General features: G+C 44.2%; 1 protein-coding gene across 2 annotated transcripts in view; it reads left to right on the top strand.

Moving 5' to 3' along the window:
• Window positions 1-6,966: 6,966 nt before the first annotated feature.
• ZNF592 (zinc finger protein 592) overlaps window positions 6,967-21,993 on the top strand; it is a 67,691-nt gene continuing 52,664 nt past the window's right edge. The window contains exons 1-2 of one of the 2 annotated variants that reach the window (XM_067556041.1): window positions 6,967-7,034; window positions 11,734-14,078. In XM_067556041.1, coding sequence (XP_067412142.1) covers window positions 11,742-14,078 — 2,337 coding nt within the window. In that variant the 5' untranslated portion in view covers window positions 6,967-7,034; window positions 11,734-11,741. Of the gene's footprint in view, window positions 7,035-7,190; window positions 7,219-11,733; window positions 14,079-21,993 lie in introns of those variants that run through there. The other variant, XM_067556040.1, reaches the window with a different exon arrangement.

Raw genomic sequence — 21,993 nt, 5'->3', positions numbered from 1 at the left:
GGGATGAAATTCAATAGTACAAAGTGCAGGGTCATGCATTTAAGGTCTAAAAAATAAGAATTAAGATGGGGGGCTCATCAGTTAGAAGTGACAGAGGGAGAGAGAGACCTGCGTATGTTGGTTGCTTACAAGATGACTATGATCCACCAATTAGATGTGCCTGTGAAAAGGTGAATGCGATTCAAGATATATTAGGTGAGGCATCTCACTTGAAATACTCTGCAACTCTAGTCACCCATATTTAAGAAAGGTGAATTTAAATTGGAACAAGTGCAGAGAAGAAGTACTAAGATGATCTGGGGAATGGTGGGTCTATTTTATAAGGGACTGGAAGAGGTTGGTTTGTGTGGTCTCTCAAAAGAAGGTTGAGAGGGGATAGGATTGTTTTCTGTAAATATATTCGGGGTAAATAGCAAAGAGGGTGAAAAGCTATTTAAGCTAAAAGAAAATGTTGGTACAAGAACAAATGGCTATAAATTGGCCATGAACAAGTTCAGGGAGGAAATTAGAAGAAGGTATCTAATCATCAGAAGGGTGAGGTTCTGGAACAGCCTCCCAATAGTTGTGGGGGCAAATAACTTAATTAGTTTTAAGAAAGAGCTAGACAAATTTATGAGTGCAATTGTATGACAGGTTTGCTTGTGATAGTTGGGGGCAGGTTAAAAAACTTTGGGGCTCACTCTGGTTTGTCCATGTTCCTAAAGCTCATGCTTAAGGATTTCAGCTGGCCACTGATGTCCTTCCTCTGAAGCATTGGGGTGGCTATGCCTGGTGATGGGACACTAAGCAGGGTAGGCCAGGTCTCAGAGGTGACATCGAGCATTCTTTCTCAGGTACTTGCCTGGCTGGTTCTTGTTCACATGCTCGAGAGCTGACTGATGGCCATATGTGGGGTTTGGAAGGATTTTCCCCCAGGCCAGTTTGGCAGTGACCTGGGGGGGGAGCACCTTTTTTTGCAGCATGTGGGTGCTGTCACTTGCCAGGATTATCTGGGTATATCTCATGTAATCATTTGTCTGTTATTAGAGAGGCCTTGAGGACTGGTGTGCCTCAGTTCCTCTTATTCCCTGCCTGTAGCTCATCTGGTCTCCTGTGTGTCCCTTTCACTCTGGTCTCATTTTGGTTGGTGCATTTAGTGTGCAGGTGGTGGATGGTGTTGGTGGCTTGAGATACAGGTCAGACAAGGTGATTTAGTGATCTCTTCTGGCCTTAAACTCTGACTTGGGTTCCTACGGGCCACAATGATGATTGATGCTTTGTGAGGAACATTTAATAAGGCACTGCATAGAATGTTGTGGTAAATTACCCACTGACAAGACACCATATGATGCTTTAGCTTCACCTACTGTTCTTCAATTTGTGATGAACCAGAACTTGAATCAGGTAGCTTGTTCTGATACTGATATTTTATTCACAGCCTTCTCCTTAGAGAAACCCCTCAAGAGAGGAAGTGCTTAGACACCAAGAGCAGCATGGAATCTGAGTGAAGCAGGCTTGGTGTGACGTTTTTATAAGCAGGCGTGCAGTATCTGGGACAGCAGAGAAACTCAAGGTTTGGAGCCCTATGCTGACTACGCTGCAGCTATAGTCCCCATACCATTGCCAGAAGGTGCCTCTGAATTCCCACTGTTTTGTTACATTACAGTGGCCACTCTGTGGAAAATATCTTAACTACTTTAAGCTTTCTACGCAAGTTAATACAGGTGGAAAAGCCCTGGAGATGGCCAGAGAGTGTAATACCCATTTGAAGAAATGGGAACAACTGTGTTAGAGGCTGACAAATCATTGCTTTGACACTTACAACCCACTCTGTCTAGCCTGTGCGGCATCACCATCAGAAGAGGGGATACAAGAACATAGAAAATGTAATAGAGGATAAAATCAGAGGGCCATTTAGCCCAGTATCCTGCCTTTGACAGTGACTAGTACCAGAAACTTCAGAAAAAGGTGCAAGAAACCCATAATGGACAGTTATAGAAAAACCTTCCCATAGGGAAAATTTAGAGTCTGGCTCATATGCTGAAGCAGAAAGCTTGTAATTATTTTATCCTATCTAATGTAACTGTGGATATTATTAGATACAAATATCTAGTCCTTTTTGGAATCTACCTATACTAAGCTTTTGGCCTCAATAATATGGTAATCAGCCTTTCTGTTTGTTGTCGCTAGCACTTTTCATATGGATGTTTCTCACCTAACAGAGAAATGAGAGCGGCAATTTCCAGCAGTTCTCCTTTCTCTTTGTCAATATGACTTGGCTCTTCAACAGCTGCACCGTTCCAAAAATAAGTGACATACTTATGTTGTAAGACACAGCTTAAAAAGCCCAGGTTTTTGCAAGCAGTCTGGTTGAGGGAAACAGATTTTGGCACATCTGGCAAGCCACTGGTTAAAATATTATGCATATATAATGTGTCTGCATGAGTAAGGAAGCATGTAGCCTTTTAAAATATGGTATCTGTTTGTCCTATAGTTTAATATTTTATGTTGGCACTTCAGAACAACTACAGCACAACACAATAGTGCTATAAATTGTAGGACAGCATAACTGATGGCACAGTGAGTGTCTAGCAGTATAAAAAGGGGAGGAAAACACTCACATCCACAGTTAGTGGTGACAAATGGGTACACTGTGGAATACTATCTTTTTAAAATGCTTTTGATTCCACTTGTACAACCCTTGCCTGCTCTCATCTTCACATCTCCCCCAGCATTTTCACTGGGAAAAAGATTTCTTCATAAGTCCTTTATTTTGTTTTATCGGAAACACCTTTTTTCCACAGCCCTTGTAACTTCTTCCTTTTTCCTTTTACCCTGGAATTTGGTATGAAAAAAAGGAATGTCTTCTCTCTCAGCTCCTTTTACTGAGATTGTGTGCCTTGATTCTCTATTCCACTTTCACTGCCCTCTCAACACCAGCCACTTGAGTAGGCTAGAATTCTGACATATTCTGCCATAAAAGAGAAAGAAATGTATTTTGAAACCAAGATATTCACCTGTTTTGCCAGGAAGTAAATGCAAGTTTTGTCCAGCTCAGGGGGATATAGGGCTGAAAAAGTTCTGATCAACAGCTCCATCTCAAATTCACAAGACTCGAAGAGAGTCTGAAATCATACAAAATGTGTTTGGCCACTTGGAAACTTAAAACCATTTGAAAATATTTTCTCATATAGATGCCTAAAGGTAGATGCTGAACACCAGAGTTAGGCTTTTAAATAAAAGCTTTTGTTTAAGTACTGACCATGGATTGGGTATCTAGCATTAGTTCCTTGACAGAGGGAATGTGGGGGAAGACTGTCATCAACGGAGGGATGGGATACAATAGGATGTCCAGGCATCCTACCCTGGAGTAAGAGTTAGAGGGCATGGCAGCATTTTATTTTCCATTTGAAGCCCTGATTTATGTAGGATAGGACCCAAGGACAGAAGGGGAAGAGAGGGAGACTATAAACTTTCAGGGTCCTCTCTGGATGGCAGGAGAAGATGTAAGAGAAAGTCATTGTTAAAACAGAAAACAGCTTTTGGAGTCACAATATGCTGAGTCTGTGGGCCAGTAATGTGTTTCTTCCTAGGAGCTAGAGGAATCACAGGTGCAACTGAAAGTTATTACCTCTTCAGGGAAGTAATGAATGTTGTTTAATACCGGCTTTCTCCTGACAGCATGCACCAACTGTGAATTGTTGTGGAGTTGATCTGCTCCCATGATGGGATGCTGAGGGTCTATGATAAAGCTGTTCTCCCAATATGTAGTATGTCTGTCTGATCAGAATGACATGGCTGTGTGGAAACAAAAGCTCGTTGGCTTGGCAGCAGGAGGGACCAGAGGTTCCTGTGATGTGGTGATAGGCCTGGAGGCTGCAATAGCTTGTCTAAGCAGAAGCATCAATCATACAGCAGAAAGTCATTTGCTGAATTGAGAAAGGCATAATGCTGGAAGAAATGTGAAAGCAAACATGGGGAGTTATTCATTTTCAGATGAAGTCATGGGAGACAGGAACAGAAGATCAAGGGAATTCCCTCTACTCATTGTTCGTTGAAGCAACAGTAGACAAAACGTTTTCATTTTCTTCTGAATTGGTGTCATCTTTCCGTAGGACAAGGCCCTTGTAAAACTTGTCCTTGGATACCATGGTGATGGACACAACACAGGGGCATAAATAAGGGGCTGAAAATAATCATTAGTGTGACACCGACACTTTTTTTTCCTCAATACCCCTGCCTCAAGATGGATAGTGCTCAGGGAATGAGTTCTGTTCTTTACTGCCTATCAGACACATAGATGAATACGATTTGTTGCAGAAGAGTTAACATGGATTTTGTAAATGGTGAGGCATTATTTCCCATCTACCAGAATTGTTTGAGAGGGTAACAAGCATGTTGGCAAGGGTGAGCCAGTGGATATAGTGTACTTAGATTTTCAGAAAGCCTTTGGACAAGATCCCTCACCACAGGCTCTTAAGCAAAGTAAGTGATAAGGGGATAAGAGGAAAGGTCCTCTTCTGGATCAGTAACAGGTTAAAAAATATGAAAGGATAGCAATAAATGGTCAGTTTTCAGAATGGAGAGAGGTAAATAGTGGTGTTTCCCGGTGTCTGTATTAGAACCAGTACAGTTCAACATAATTCTAAATGATCTGGAGAAAGGGGATAAACAGTGGGGTGGCAAAATTTGCAGATGATACAAAACCATTTAAGGTAGTTAAATCCAAAGCAGACTGCAAAGAGTTACAAAGGGATCTCACAAAACTAGGTGAGTAGGCAACAAAAGGGCAGATGAAATTCAATGTTGATAAATGCAAAGTAATGCATGTTGGAAAACACAATCCCAACTATACATATAAAATGATAGGGTCTAAATTAGCTGTTACCGCTCTAGAAAGAGATCTTGGAGTCATTGTAGATAGTTCTTTGAAAACATCCACTCAATATGCAGCAGCAGTCTAAAAAGCTAACAATGTTAGATATCATTAGGAAAGGGATAGATATGAAGACAGAAAATATCATATTGCCCCTTTTTAAATCCATGGTATGCCCACATCTTGAATACAGTGTGCAGATCTGGTCACCCCATCTCAAAAAAGATATAGTGGAATTGGAAAATATACAGAAAAGGACAACACAAATTATTAGGGGTATGGAAAAGCGTCCATAGGAAGAGAGATTAATAAAACTGGAGTTTTTCAGCCTGGGAAAGGGGGGGATAAGATAGAGGTCTATAAAATCACAACTGGTGTGGAGAAATTAAATAAGGAAGTGTTATTTATTCCTCCTAATGGAAGAACTAGGGGTCAAGAAATGAAATTAATAGGCAGCAGATTTAAAACAATCAAAAGGAAGTATTTCTTCACACAATACACAGTCAGCCTGTGGAACTCTTTTCTAGACGATGTTGTGAAGGCCAAGATTATAACGGAATTCAAAAAAGAACTAGCTAAATTCATGGAGGATAGGCCCATCAATGGCAATTAGCCAGATGGGCAGGGATTGCTGTTTACCAGAAGCTGGGAATGGGCGATGAGATGGATCACTTAATGATTACCTGTTCTGTTCATTCACTCTGAAGCACCTGGCATTGGCCACTGTCAGATGACAGGATACTGGGCTAGGTGGACCATTGGCCTGACCCAGTGTGGCCATTCTTGTTTTTAACCAACTACTTCTAATTTTGAAGCTATGTTGACTCCTGGAAATTTGAATTAATTGTCTGAGGTTTACCATATACATGAACACAACAGATTGTATGCGACCGGATTCACATATTGACTGTCTTAGCCTTGACGACTAGACTAGATCAACTTTTTTCCTCCTCCAGACTCCAGCTCACTCACTACAAAACCCACCTTGTTCACTCTGCACTCTATACAGGGGTCCCCTGGAAAATAGTAGTTTCAATATGTAAAACGGGGTGAGCCATGCAACTATAGCCTGCAGGTTGGGCTGATGGTCATAGTGGTTGGTCCCTTCTGGCCTTGGAATCTACGGGACATGCTTGTGCCCCGGCCCAAAAAGTGTGAGAGGGCACAAAACTCACCTAGCGGGAGCTCGGGTCTGTGATGTTACCATTTCACAGACGTGAGCTGAGCTGCTGAGGACAAAGGGCGGCTCGGAAAGGGCACAGAGAAATGACAGACAGAGGATGGCCGTGTGGATGCTTTCTACCAGGTCTTAAACACCTACCTGCCACTAACCCGCCAGGGCAGCTAGATTCACAAGTGTGGGTCACCTTTAAAGCACCTCAGACAAAGGAGGGACCCGACGAGCATAATGGGAAGCGCTGCACCCTCTGAGGCGACAGCTGACGGTGCCATCACAGGGCCTGCCAGCCAGCGGGAGGGACAAAGCGCCCCCCATTGCCCGCGCTGCCGGCTCAGGGCCCGGGGCATCGCTTCTCCAGCCCGCACAGGGCGCTGGGCCGCCAGCCGGGCCCGGGCAGCAGCGCGTGCCCCGGAGAGCCCAGGCTCGCTCCCAGCGGCGTACTGCGCCTGGCCTGAGAGGCCGGAGCCCCGTCGCCCCAGCTCCGCGGCGAGCAGCGCGCCCGAGGCAGGGTCTGTGCCTTGGGGCTGGTCCCCAAGCCCGGCTCCCCGGGCGCTGCTGGGCAGCCCCTGTCGCCGGGACCGCCCCGACTGACGCGTGAATCGGCGCGCGCGCGCGCGGGCCTCTCACGGCCCCTCTAACGGCCCGGAGCGGCTAGAGAGAGACCGAGCGGCAGCGCGGGTAGCGGCCCGGCCCGGCCCGCGCGCTGTGGGCAGGTATCGGAGGGCGGCGCCTGTAGAGACGGAGGGGAGCGCGAGCGGCCCTGAGGGAGAGTGAGCGGCGCGCCGCTCGTGCGCAGGGCGGGGCCAGGAGGGCGGGGCGATCGCCGGGGCGCGGCAGGGGAGCGGGGCTGGGGCGGGGCCAAGGGGGCGGAGCCGCGCCTGGGGGCGGGCCGCTCAACCCAGGCCCGGCCCCGGCTCCGCCCGCCGCCGCCATGTTGCGGCCGTTGCTGCCCGGCCCTGGGTGAGGCCTGTGCGGGCCCCGGAGGAGCTGCCTGCGCTGGTAAGTACGGCTCGGGCGGGCCGGGCTCTGTCCCCCGCGGGCAGACCGAGCCCCGCTCAGAGAGACAGCTCCCTGCCCGGGACGGACGGACGGACCCAACAGCCCCTCCGCGGGGCGGGCTGTTGCCCGTTCCCCTCCCCCAGTCCGCGGGACAGGCGAACAAACCCCCCTGCCGACCCCATGGGTGAGCAGACAGACAGACTGACTGACTGGCTGCCCTCCTCTCCCCCGCCAGCCCCACGGGACCGCGCACCTATGTGCAGGCAGGCAGGCAGGCTCCCGCCCGCCCCGCGGCACAGACAGACAAAACACTTCCAGCCCCGTGGACAGGGAGACAGACAGACAGACTAACCTGCCCCGCCCACGCCATGGGGCGGGCCGACAGATAGACTGACTGCACATCCCGTCCCAGGGGGTGGCTGGGACTGCCTCCCTGGCCCCACAAAGACCTTCCCTGGCCCCTGGGACTGGTCCTGCTCCCAGCTGAGGGCAGAAGACTTCTTCCCTCTCCCTCACCCACCCCCGGGAGGAAGGGCAGCGAGCAGCCTATCTGGTTCACCCCTGGGGTTGTCTTTGGCCTAACAATAATGCTTGGGGGTTAGGCTCTTCATTTGGTCTTGAAGCCCTTGATGAAGGTGGGTAAGTGGGAGGTTCCTGCTTCACAATGGGGAAACAGAGGCACAGAGCAGATTAGTGACTTGCCCAAAGGCACCCAGTAAGTCACTGGTAGAGTAAGGGATGGAGCCTGGAAGTTGCCACTTCCAGACCACAGTTCAGTTGCCTAGAGCAGAGATTCTCAAACTTTTTTTTTGTTTAGTTGATGGGCCCCTTTTCAAATGCAATGTTAATCATGGGCCCCCAACTGAGAAACTGATTGACAAAGGTACATGTGTACTTCATATTAACAGGTATTGTCAGTAATGCATTAAGAAAAAGAGTATAAGAGTAACAGATATCAGTGAGATGGGCATATCTGCTTCTTACTGCAGAGTCTCTGTCCTTGGTGTGATGGTTGACATTTTGCAGACTCACTGGGGTCCCTGGGGCCCAGTTTGAGAACCACTGACCTAGAGCACAACTGTCTACCCAGCCTGTCCTGTTTTGTATGATGAATCACCAGGCCACATTCACATCCAAGCTATGTACATTAAGTTGTCCAAGGAGTTTGTCCTGGGACCTGCCTGCTCTGTTCTACTTTGTGTTTCTTGTATTTTAATGTGTGTTGAAACTTTGAAGCCTGAATCTGACCTTAGAGGCTGTGGGAACCTCCAATTTGACCCTGTCCCAGCTGGCTAAGTTTTCTACCCCTTTAACATCTTCAATCCCACTTCCTCCTGACACTCCTTGGACAAATGTCTTCTTCGACAAATTCAGCTTCATTTTTTGCTGCTAGTTGTAGTACAATCTCTGTGTTTCCTAAATCCATAATCCTGATCTCCAAGTTTTCTGAAAGTACTTTGCTGGCAAAGAGACTTCGCTTTCCCCCAATGCCCTGTCCATAAAAGCCTGGTTTTTGGGTTGAGAACTCCTGTATAGAGCTGCCATTGGTTGGTATTTTTCTATTGTCCTTAATTTGTATACTTTTAAAAATCTGGCCCTTGTTCCTTTCCCTCATTGAAAATAAGTCTGTAATCTTTTCATTGCTTATTAGTGAGCCTAGTCTGTGTGATGCTTCTGAGGTACTTGGAGGCAAATACAGTGGTCTGAAGCATTCCAGGTCTCAATACAAATGGTGGACCGCAATCTGCAGCTAACTCTGGGAAAATCAGATGTAGCAGGCAAGGACGTTGGACTGTTTACCATGCTGTCCATGAAATCTTTTGTTTAAAGTATTCTGTACATATGTCTTGGTGCACTGAAATCTTTTAATCATAGAAAGTGTTATGTGCCAAAAATGATGTGGTGAATTATTTTCTGTGCATAAAGACATGGGTATTACGTTGTATGGAAGGAACTGTCTTAATTGTATAATTACTTCTATGCCAGGAACTGAATAATGCCTAGTCTTCTCTTCCAGCTGGCACAGGCTTTCTCCTCCAAAAGTAAGGGAAAGGCCCTAGGTCCACGTTTCTTGCCAGCAGCTGTAGTCCTCATGGTGCATGACCACTTGCCATGGACTGGCACTGTTCTTAAGCACCATATAGATCCTCATCTGAACTTCCAAGAGCTTGTCTAAATACAGAGTTGCACTGGTTTAACTAAAGGTATGGTCTTAAACTGGTACAAACCCCTGTATAGACTGTCTCATTTTGGTTTAGCTTAGGTCAATTAGAATAGGTTTAATATGAACCAAAGTAACCCACTCTTAAACCAAAATAAGTATCCATAAAGCCTTTTTTTCTACTGGTTTAACTAATTTTTTAAACTTTTTATTCAACTAGTGCTCTTTGATTGTAGACAAGCCCTAAATTCTCTAACTGTGCTTGAGGCTCAACCAGTTAAGTAGTATGGACTGAGGACTGTAGACAAAAAATCCTGACACTAAAATGACATTTGCCATTATCACATGGTTCACTCTGCTTCTCTGTGATATCCCTTCTCCACCCCCACCTCTGCTCACTCTGTGTCTGTCTTATCTATTTAGTTTGTAAGCTCTTTGGGGCAGGGACTGTCTGCTCCTCAGTGTTTGTACAGTGTCTAGCACAATGAGTACCAATTCTGGGTTGCTTCTGAGGTGCTACAATAACTAACATGATTAGTGATTAACTTCATTTTGTCTTAAGACTGAAATGGTCGAGTGGGGTGAAGGCAGACCAAAAACCATTCAGTACGTTCCATTGTTTTATGACAAAGTGCAAGGTTTAGTTGTCAGTTCACATAGAAGTTGTTCCTTGTGCCAGCATTCTGGAAAGGAACATATTTTAAATATGAGTTTCAACTATTAAAATATTAAGTGGCGGCTTCTAATGAGAGGGTGCTAGGCAGTAGTAGTAAAAAATGGAAATAACCTCTTTGTTTAATTTAACCCTCCAACCCTGGGGCAAAAGAACCGTCTGCACAAGTGTTGTTGTGCATACATTATGTACCAATTCTGGATTCATAAACTTGCCATTTTTAAATTAGATGGGGTTGAAAAAGCATGTTGTCTTAAAATTTCACAAAGGTCTCACTTTAAGTTGTAATAACTTAAATATTTCATGAATGTATGTACAACTAAGGGGGTGGGAGAGAAATTTAGTCTTTCCCAACTATAATCACAAATGCTGCAGTCTTTTTTTTCTCTTGTTTGTTAGAGAAGGTGTATAATGAAAACTCAGTTATAACCTTAATTGTGAAGCTGCAGTCAATGCCTGTGTAATGTTTACCTCCCTTTTGTAGACTGTTATAACCAAAGGAATGGTTAGAAACTTTTGGTTTGGTTTATGACTTTAGGCATTATCCTTCACTCTGTACTCAGACAAAGCTCCTCGATGATATCATTAGCTAATTAAGGACTGCAGGATGGGCCCTCTCTTTAAAGTAATCCCCACCTGAGTGCTCAAGGTGCAGTACAACACACTAAAATATTTAGTACAGACTTTTATTATTTAGGTTGTTCTGGCAGAAGCTAGGGCTCTCGTTTTTCAGTGCTGTTCCTCTTGGGCTGGCCAACTGCTTCTGGCTTTTCTCCAGATGATTGGCAGAACTAAATACCTCAGGTCTGGCTACACTGTAACCTTTTTAGAAAGGAACCGCTTGTGTCATTTGCAGATCATACTAAGTTTCTCCTGAGTTTCTCCAGTGGTATCCATTCTGTGATCCATGAGGCTTAATGTTGTGGCCCTTGAGGGTGACTCTATTTGACCAATTGAAGACATGCTTCCTGAGCCATGCCCTGTGATTTTTATTTGTTATACTGAAGTGTTTGGATCAGCCCTATATCTATGGAAGGAGGAGGTAGGGGGCATTGCCTCCCCCAGCTTGCCTTGCAGCCCCAGGAGCAGCTCTGAGCAGCTGATGCTGCAACTACCCCACTGACCCCCTGTTGCATTGCAGGGGAGAGAGGAGAATTCAACTGCTTCATTACCCACTTCCCTCTTAGGCTATGGGAGCCCTAGGGAGAGCAGGGTTAGAGTTTGACTGACTGTCTGTCTGAATGTAGAGGGCACCTCAGAAAGGATGCATCCCCTCTCCTGCATAGCCATCCAGGGCAATGAAGGAGTGGGGGGAGAAAAGAAGTTAAGAACAAATACCCAGTTACAGCTCCCTGATTCTCTGCCCCAGCCCATGTTAAGGTAGACTCCCAGTTGTTCTAACCTGCACCAGCTGCCAATAGTCCCAAGGAACCAAGCGCCAAGTGGGGTAGTCAGCGCACAGCACATTGCAGCTGTTCACTTCCCTGCCTGGCACACCTGTACTAGGGGAGTGTAGGAGACAACTGAATGCTCTGAGCAGTCTGTAGGTACCAAAACAGTAGAGGATCTGTCCCAGAGCCTTGATTGTGGGCCCATGACCTTTTAAAGTAACACATTAGGCCCTGGGGCTGGAAAGGCTGAATGCCACTGAGTTAATCCATCTACAAATGAACAATAAAATTCCACAATGTTTAAACTGGAAGTTTAAGTGATAGCATGTTGAAAGTTCCCATTCTAGCTTTCCCATAGTGGCTAGAGTCCTAATTTCTCCCCCCTCATTAATGACAGAGAAAATCAAAGTAAAAGTTTAGTAGACCTTTTTCCAGAGACAAACTTTGATAGTGTGTGTTTGCTTTTAATTCTAGCTTTCATCATGGGGGACATGAAAACCCCGGACTTCGATGACCTTTTGGCTGCTTTTGACATCCCAGACCCAACTAGCCTTGATGCCAAGGAGGCCATACAGTCAACTGGTGAGGAGAATGAAAATCACTTAAAGCCATCAGGAATTTGTATAGATGAAAACGTGTCCTTGTCCCACTCCGTGCCGGCTCCTGATGCCCCTGTTGTGAGTGTTATTGTGAAGAACACAAGTCGTCAGGAGTCCTTTGAAGCGGAAAAGGAGGGGAATCCCCTTGGAACTGGTCTGTTACACAATGGATTCCGTGGGTCTGATCTGCCCTCAGACGCTCACAGCTTAGTGCACAGTTATGGGAAATTTGATTCTGCTTTTATTAATGGTGATAGTTCAAAAACCTATCCTGAAAAACTGGACCAATTGAAGTCAGAACCTTTACCCACATTCAGTCAGTTCAGCCCTATCTCCAGCCCTGAACCAGAGGATGCTTTCAAAGAGAACAGTATTAGTGATAAACCAAAACACGCTCAAACTCCATATTTCCCACCAACTCCAATGTATATTCCAACGGCGGCTTCAGTTCTAGATTCACTTAGGAAGTTACCAGAGCCAGAATTGAGCATGTTTGATCAATATTGTAAAAAAGAACAAAAGATGGAGATTCATAACCAGCAAGAAAGTAGGCTGGAAATGAGCAGAAGGGAGCAAGACAGAGTAGCAGAGAAGCTTGTAGAATCCAGCAAAGATCTAGTGGATACCAGCAGCTTCCTTGGCGAAGGTTTGGCATTCGGAAGCTTCCACAACAATAACTTGAGGGAAAGCAGAGGGGCTGTGCCTGAGGTGAACTTTTCTTCATCAGTCCCACCTCGCCAGCGTCTAAAGCCAGCTCACTCAAAATTGTCATCTTGTGTTGCTGCATTAGTAGCTCTTCAGGCCAAAAAAGTTGCATGCATTCCAAAAGATGATCAAACAAGTCTTACAAAAGAACCTTCCGGTCATTTTAAAGATGGCATGAAAGGCAGCCCCAAAATGCCTAAGTCACCAAAGAGCCCACGAAGCCCCCTAGAAGTGGTAAAAAAGGCCAACAAGCAGCCTGAGAGTCCTCGGAGTGTGTGCAGCGATAGTAGTGGAAAAGGCTCTCCCTCCATGGCAGCTGGCTCTCCGCCAGCTATTCCCAAAGTCAGAATAAAAACTATTAAGATGTCTTCTGGTGAAATTAAAAGAACTGTCACTAGAATCTTGCCGGAAGCTGAAGAGTTGGGCAAATCCCCAGAGGAGTCGCCTGCAGAAAGTTCAGCCACGGAAGAGTTTAGTAAGTCCTTCCCTTCTCCTGATACTAGTGCAGTCACGGAAAATGAGGCAAGCAAGGGTTCCACCAAAAATGCATTGGCCACAGCTATTCAAGTGTCAAACGTAGTGAGCCCCGGTATAGATGATATGAAAACAGACAGTACTGAAAACAGCACACTCAGTGTGTCTTCATCTCCACTGCCAAACTGCGGCAGTGATGCCATCAAAATAGGTAATGTGGGTCAGCAGCCCAACAAGAAGCAACCACCGGGTACTGCGATGCAGCCGTGTAACCCTACAACTTCCAGCCTCCTTCCCAAGGCCGTACATCTAGCAAATCTCAATTTAGTTCCACACAGCGTTGCTGCTTCTGTCACAGCAAAATCCTCTGTGCAAAGACGAAGTCAGCCTCAGCTAACTCAGATGTCAGTGCCACTGGTGCATCAAGTAAAGAAGGCTGCTCCTGTAATTGTGGAGGCATTTCATAAAGTTCTACACAGTGCCAATCCTGTGCCAGTATATTCTCCAAACCTCAGCCCACCACCTGACAGCAGTATTCATTTACCTGCATCTGGGTATTGTTGCCTGGAATGTGGAGATTCGTTTGCCTTAGAAAAAAGCTTAACTCAGCACTATAGTAGGCGAAGTGTCCACATTGAAGTCATGTGTACTCAGTGTTCGGCAGTGCTGCTGTTCTTTAACAAATGCAGTTTGTTTAAACATGCAAGAGATCACAAGAGCAAAGGATTGATTATGCAATGTTCTCAGCTGTTAATGAAACCGATTTCCTTAGATGAAATGTTTTCACCTTCTCCTACAAGCTCTTCAGTATCTTTGGCCCCTCAGACTTTGTATTTTCCATCTCCTTCACATAAACCCAGTGCTACATTAGGAAGTGGGACAGGAACCTCTACCAACACTCATCCAGCTATGCCTCTGTATGCGGACCCATTGAGACTAATCCGTCACGGACTAAAGTGTCTTGAATGTAACAAGCAGGCGCAGGACTATATTGCTTTAGCAGCACACTTCCAGAGAACCTCAGAAGATAATGAGGGACTGGTAAGTAATTCTTTAAAATCTTAACTCCTTTAAACCCAATAAAATGTAACTACTATTTGAAAAAGGAAGAATAGACATCATAGTTGAAAGTGAATTATTTAAACTTGTAATTCTGTATTGGGGTCTATATGTTAATGTATCTTGTCATAGATTTAATATGATGATGGAAAGTAAACTAGAAAGCAGCTGCCAGTGAAGTTTTGAGCTGTTTGTGCAATGGCACTGCGTCATATACTGTGGAGGCGGTGATCTTGCTGTGACTCTGGGGAGATGGCACATAGATTTTTGTCTTCAGTTCTGAGCACATAAATACCGGACGTATTGACTAGTTATTCACTGTCTATGCTTTGTAGGATGAGAGCTTGAACTATAGAATGATTATACAGATGAATTAGAATAGAAATGTAGGGCTGGAAGGGACCTCAGGAGGTCATCTAGTCCAGTCCCCTCACCATGGCAGGACCAAGTAAACTTAGATGATCCCTTACCAGTGTTTGTCCAACCTGTTTATAAAAACCTGCAATGAATGACCAGGATTCCACAACCTCCCTTGATAACCTGTTCCAGTGCTTAACTATCCTAAGAGTTAGAAAATTTTCCCTAACATCTAAACTAAAATCTCCGTTTCTGCAAATTAAGCCATTACTTCTTCCCTACCTTCTGTGGACATGGAGAACAATTGATCACCTTCCTCTTTAGAACAGCCCTTAACATATTTGAAGACTGTTGTCAGGTCCCTGCTCAGTCTTCTGTTCTCCAGACGAAACATGCCCAATTTTTTTAGCCTTTCTTCATAGGTCATGTTTTTAAACCTTTTATCTTTTTTTGCTCTCCTCTGAACTCTCCAATTTATCCACCTCTTCCTTCAAGTGTGGCACCCAGAACTGGACACTGTATTCCAGCTGAGGCCTCACCAGTGCTGAGTAGAGTGGAACAATTATCTTCTGTGTCTGAAATATAACAACCCTGTTATTACACCCCAGAATAATATTAGCCTTTTTCTCAACTGGATCACATTGTTGACTCATTCAATTTGTGATCTACTGTAGCCTCCCAGTGCCTTTTCAGCAGTACTATCACATAGGCAGTTATTCCCTGTTTTGTAGCTGCACATTTGATTTGTCCTTCCTAAATGTAGTACTTTGCACTTGTCTTTATGGAATTTCATTTTCTTCATTTCGGACCTATTCTCCAATTTGTCAAGATCATTTTGAATTCAAATAGGGTTTTAAGTTCAGAGCCAGGGTGGAGAGTCATGTGAGCTTATTTAATTTCTGGTTTTTGTAAGGTTTTCAGCTGGGTTTTGTTTGTGCAGAACTTTGAATTCTGGGACCCTGATAATATACTCAGCCCAGGAAAGCATAAGTAGAAAAGTTGAGACTGTGAGGCTAGTCCACACTACAATTCAAAACCTGCAGCTGACCTGTGCCAGTTGATTTGGGCTTGTGCAGCTTGGGCTAACGGGCTGTTTAATTGCAGTGTAGACATTCAGGCTGCAGCCTAGGTTTTAGGAGCCTCAGGGATGGGTTGGTCCCAGAGCTCAGGCTGGAGCCTGAACATCTACACCAGAATTAAACAGTCTTTAGCCTGAGCCCTGTGAGTATGAGTCAACTGCCACAGACCAGCCACTGATGTCTAATTGCAGCGTAGACATACTCATCATAATTGGGAATCCCTCAAAATTGAGGATGATTGTCATTCATGGATTGTCCATTTCAAATGATCTGGGGGTATGCTGGTGGCTGATAAAGCCTAATCTGGAGCCGCAGACTCTACCACGTTGCAGACGTGTTTCTGAGTAGGGCAGATGAACCTGGAATATTGGTTCAGGCCATAGCATGCTCTTTCTGTTGCTTCCATTCTTCCGTTACATGTAGTTGCATCTGATTCTCAAAGTGCTGAGTTCCCTGCCTCAGCAATTCCTTCATTGTTGTTGGTCCTGGGTTATCCGTTCCCATGGATGTTGATGTCAGTGTTGCATTTCCTCATATTAGCCTTGAGGAATCACTGTAGCATTTTTCTGCCTTCCTCTGGCACATTTGCTTGGCTGAGTTGAGAGTAGACAATTTGTTTTGGCAGTCTGGAATCAAACATCCAGACAAAATGGCCTCTCTACCAAAGTTGATGATCAATAATCAACTCCTTCATGCTTGTAATATTGGCTTGTGAGAGGATACTGATGTTAGTGCAGCTATCATCCCATTTGATTCGGAGAATCTTACACATACAGCATTGATGATATTTCTCCAGGGCCTTAAGATGTCTCCTTTGTTATCCCCATTTCAGACCCAGTAGCGTGGGGAATTACAGCAGCTTTAGAAACCGAGAGTTTGGTTTTGGTTCTGATGTCGCAATATTCAAACACCTTCTTTCCCAGATGACCAAAAGCTCGGCTTGCACATTTGAGGGGATACTGGATTTTTTTCATCAATATCAGCTGTCTGTGAGAAGCGGCTTCCAAGATTTGGGAAGTGCGCAACATTCTCTAGAGGGTTATCGTGGATCTGTATTTCTGGCGCGTGGAATTGTGTGCCAGGAACTTGCTGATGGAGAACCTTTGTTTTCTGGATGTTGAGTGCCAGTCCCATTTTTTGATATGCTTCAGCAAAGATGATGATGATCTCCTGAAGATCTATTTCCGAGTAAGTGCAACTATAGCGTCATAAGCATACTGAAGCTCGATGACTGAAGTCTGTGACGTTTTGATTCTGGATCTGAAGTGGCAAAGGTTGAACAGCTTGCCATCCATTTCGTAGATTAGCTGCACTCCTATGAGGATCTTATCAGTGATCAAATAGAGCATTGCAACAAGGAAGATGAGAAGAGTGTTGGGGTAACGACACAGGCCTGCTTTTAACGTCTGCCTTAACCTTAAAAAGAGCCGTAGTAGATCCATTACAGAGAATCATCGCTTGCATGTCGTGGTAACGGAAATGAAAAATGGTGACAAATTTCAGAAGGATTTTCCACGTTTCCCTGTTAATGGAATCAAAGGCTTTTGTCAGGTCAGTGAATGCCAGGTATAGTGGTCTGTGGTGTTCTCCACGTTCTTCCTACAGCTGATGAGCCGCAAAGATCATGTAGATAGTGCTACCCTGAGAGGCCAAGTGCATCTGTAATAGCCTCAGTCTGACAGTTGTGGCAGATTGATCTTGGCTGTGTTGTGATGAGGCCCAGGCCTGCCTAGGGCTTCTGGTGGGACATTAAAAAAGTGGCTTAGCAATTCAGTGCAAACAGTCTGCTTCTCAGCAAGGGACTCCAATAGTTATTTCCTATGTAATTGAAAAAGTATTGCCCTGCTGCTTTTCTCCCAGGGTTCTTCCTTCCTTCTGAGTGATCACTGATCTCCAACTCTAAGGAATGTCACCCTTCAGAGCCTGAAAATCTGTGCAGTTCTACCTCTCCTTTACCTGCCCTCCTCATAGGTAAAAGGAAGAGGGGGACATTCCCTTCCTGCACACCAAGAACATGCCGTCTGATTCTTTGAGGGCACGATCAATCATACAACTTCCCTATTAAATACTCATAAACAGCCATAACTGAATAGGAGGAGGAATCCTTCCTCTCTGTCTCTTTAGACAACCTGAAGAAGGCAAAGCCTTCCATGTATTTTTGGCTGCCAAAATTACGTATTAAGTTGTGTGTGCTGGCAGGCCGCAGATATAATTCATTAAATTAGATCCATAAAGACAACAGCCTGACATGAGGTTTTGGAAGCATGGCTGATCATTTTTAGCATGGACACATTGGACAATCTGGAGTAAACAGCTACAAATTTCCCATTAGAATGTTCCACCTATGAATATTTTAAATAGAAAAATATTGGGAGCACTAAGATGGAGTTTCAGACTTGCACTAGCCCAGTATAGGTGCCTTAATTTCTCTTTTTTTAATACCTTCATTGCATGCAGGAAATGGATTACTTGATCCAGGGGTCTAATCTTAGTCAAAATTCATTGTTGGGGGGTTTTTTTTTTGGTTTTCTTTTTTTTAAGGCCAGAAAGGACTCTTAAGATTGTCTTGCCTGCCCTGCATAACACAGGCCAAAGAACCTCAGCTAGTAAACTCTACCTCAAGACCATAACTTGGATTTGAGCCAGAACCAGAACATATATTCTAGAAAGTTTTTCACTTTTGATTTAAGAAGAACAGGTGATGAAGAATCCACTACAGCCCTCTGTTAATTGTTCCATTGATAAGTTACCCTCTGTCACGCTGGCTGGATTGACGGGGGAGCATTTATTATATTGTGTGGCATCAGTATGTCAAAATCATAATAAGTCATGTAAGATATGCCATGTCAGGTACTGTTAGGGTAGCCACCTGAAAATGCCAAGGTCAGGGCAGGCTGTAAAAGGAGAGCAGATTCTCCCAGCACTGGTGGGTGACACTGAAATCAGACTTCCCAACCAGCCACAAACAGTGCTTCTGATTCCCCACACTGGTTATCAAGAAGCCAAAACAAAATATACACAGCCCCCTTTACTGCATTTTAGTCTCTGGCTACCAATCGGCCACTAGGTCTAGTAAAGAGATCAGTTATTTAAAACTCTATGCTCTTTACTAAAAAGGTTTCTCCTGACCCCAAAGGGTCAGCCACAGTACCAGATCAGTGTAAGTTTAGATCTTACCCAAAATACGACGCTGCCAGCCAATCCTTTAGTAACTGAAACTAAAGGTTTATTATAAAAAGAAAGAAACTATAAGAGAAATGTTAAAGGATTAAAGCAATCAGACAAATACAGTTGTTTTGAAAGTCCATATATATCAGGGTACTAGTAGAATTGTGGAGTTTGCAGGCTTGTATAGACCCTCTGGTGTACATCCAGCGCTTGCATGGGTCTCAGTCCTTTGTTTCACAGTTTAAGTTCAGTTGTAGATGAGTTGATCCAGAGGTAGGTGAAGACTGACTGAAGACAAAGACAAAATGGATGTCTGGCAGCTCCCTTTTATATCCTTTGGCCTTTGCCATGCTGCTTGTGGAATTTTACAGGAATAAGATGGAGTCCTGAGTCACATGAGTATGTCCTGGTGACTCATCAGGTATATGGCTGGCTTCTCCCCCTGGTCCATTGTACCTGTGAGTTTCCTTAATTGGGTCATTAAGCAGGCTAGTGCTGCAGCCATCCTGTCTGGGGTGTTGCCCAGACACAGCACAATTTGAAATACAGATATATCAAACATATCCATAACTTCCATTACACACATAACATATGAACATAAAAATCATCATCTTACTTAGCACATTATAGCCTTTCTAACAGTACCTGATATGGCATATCTCACATGAATTACTATGATTTTGACATATTGATGTTAAACAACATAATAAATCCCCTCCTCCCCCCAATCTAGCCAGCATGACATAAGGCTATATTAATTTTTATATAGTGCTAATTTTGTATCAAAATGTCAGTCAAATGCCTTACAGAAGTCTAAGTATATTATGTTAACTTAGTTTTGTCAACCAAACTGTGTTCTCATAAAAACAGATGAAACGTTTCTGTGACCAGACCTATTTACTATAAAACCATGTTGATTGCCATTAATTATACTACCATTCTTTACTGATTGCATTCCCCATCAGCCTTTCCATTATTTTGCCTTAAACTGACGTCAGACTAGCAAGCATATACTTGTAGGTCATCGCATTTTACTCTTTTTGAAACACCGGGACAGTATTAGCTTTTTTCCAGTCCTTTGGAACTTCCTTCCTCAGTGTTCTAGGACCATTAATCAACATTAGTGATTTAGAGAGCTCTTCAACCAATTCCTTTAATACTCTTGGATGCAAATTACTGAGTTCTGCAGATTTTAAAATGCTTAACTTTAATTGTTGCTGTTTGTCATCCACTCTAATTATTGATGGAATAGAAAGTATTTAATTATCCATGTATGATATGTATATCATCCTGCTTCTATCCAAATACAGAATAGAAATATTAATTTCTGCCTATCTGACAGTTTTACTTACCATCCTTACCAAGTGTTGGACTTATATCGTTGTTATGATTTTGTTTGTTCTTTCAAGAATTCCTTCCTATTGTCCTTAACCCTGCTGGCCTTTGATTTTTGTATTCATTGCTACCTTTAGCTTCCCTATCAATTGTCATCAGTCAGGAAATGCAAATTTGTATTCTTTGCTGTCAACTTCCCCATTTTATCTTATTGCTTCTTTCACCTCTTCTCAAAACCACAATGACTTTTTGCTCAAAGAACCTTGTTTTGTGATTGCAGAGTTGATTCTTTGGCAATCTAATAAAGCATGTTTAAATAATTCAGTTATTCACTTTTCGGAGGGATAACTTTCCTTTTTTGGAGAGTTGCTGAAGCTGATTAACAGTTCTTGTTTACGGTTAGCACTAAGGGTATGTCTACTCTGTTGAGACTACACCAAAATAGCTATGCTGGTGTAACTATGCCAGCATAAACTTGCAGTGTAGATACAGCCTTTATTGATGGAAGGGGTTTTTCTGTTAGTACAAGAACATCACCTTTCTGAATGAGGTTATTTACATTGACAGAAGCATTCTTCTGTTGACATAAACTATGTCTACACTACAAGCTTTTGCTGACGCAAGTTACATTGGCATAAAATTGCCATATTTAGTATATTGATTGTGTGTGCACATACTTGGCTCCTTGTGTCAGCACTGCATGTACTCACCAGGAGTGTTTCTGTGAATGCACAGTGTGGTGAACTGTGGGTAGGTATCCCAGTGTGCAGTTTGCCATCATCCAGCACACAGTGTTTTGGGAAATTTTGGCAATACATGGTGGGGCAGAAACAAGTGGTGCAACAGGTCAGCTTCCCAGCATGCAGTTTTCTCCATCCCATAATGTCATCTATAGTCCATAATTTTTGTACCTTTTAAAAAAAATTCCGTGAATGTGCTCGGCTGTCCTCGCTATCTGCCAACTCTGACAGAAACATGGAACCTGCATAGCTCTGTACTATCATCATGAGCATTGCAAGCACAGGATGCATGATCCTCTGGTATTTGCAGAGTCACAAGAAGAGCCACATCAGTGGGGAACGTGATAGTTTCATGGAGTACAGATTGCTATGGGACAAATTCAGGGTGGCTGGTGGTGTTCATGGAACAGCTGCAGATAGTGGAGTGCTGCTTCTGGGCCCAAGAAACAAGCATTGACTGGTAGGATCGCATTATTATGCAGGTTTGGGATGACAAGTAGTGGCTGCAGAACATTTAGATGTGAAAGACCACATTCCTGGATCTGTGCGCTGAGCTCACCCCAGCCCTCCAGTGCAAGGACATCAGAATGAGGGCTGCATTGATGGTGGAGAACTGAGTGGTGATTGCACTGTGGAAACTTGCAACGTCGGATTGCTACCCATTACTGGGAAATTGTTTTTGGAGTTGGGAAAGCCACTGTGTGTGCTGTTGTCATGCAAATGTACAGCAGGGCCATTAATCATCTCCTGCTATGCAGAACTGACTTTCGGCAATGTGCCGGACACAGTGGATGGATTTGCGGGAAAGGGGTTCCCGAACTGTGTTTCATGAAAGAAAGCATGCATATCCCTATTTTGGCACCAAGCTCATCTTGCCCCAGAGTACAAAAAGGACTAGTTTTCTATGATTATACAAGTTTTGGTAGATCACTAGGGATGCTTCGCCAACATCAGTGTGGGCTGGTCAGGGAAGGTGCATGATGCTTACAACTTTAAGAATACAGGACTGCTCAGAAACTGCAAGTATGGAATTTCTTTCCTGACATGCAGATTACCGATGGGAATATTGAAATACTAGTAGTGATCCTGCGGGACTCATCTTACCCCTTGTTCCATTGGCTCATGAAGTCATACAATGGTCACCTCAGCAACACTAAGGAAAGATTCAACTACTGGTTTAGCAGGTGCAGCTTGATGGTTGAATGTGCATTTTCAGTA

Source organism: Emydura macquarii, unplaced genomic scaffold (assembly GCF_026122565.2).
Source record: "Emydura macquarii macquarii isolate MOO-44397 ecotype Brisbane River unplaced genomic scaffold, CSIRO-AGI_Emac_v2 contig_1644, whole genome shotgun sequence".
Lineage (NCBI taxonomy): Eukaryota > Metazoa > Chordata > Testudines > Chelidae > Emydura > Emydura macquarii.
Note: the sequence above shows the minus strand (reverse complement) of the source record. Positions and strands in the feature narration are given on the sequence as shown.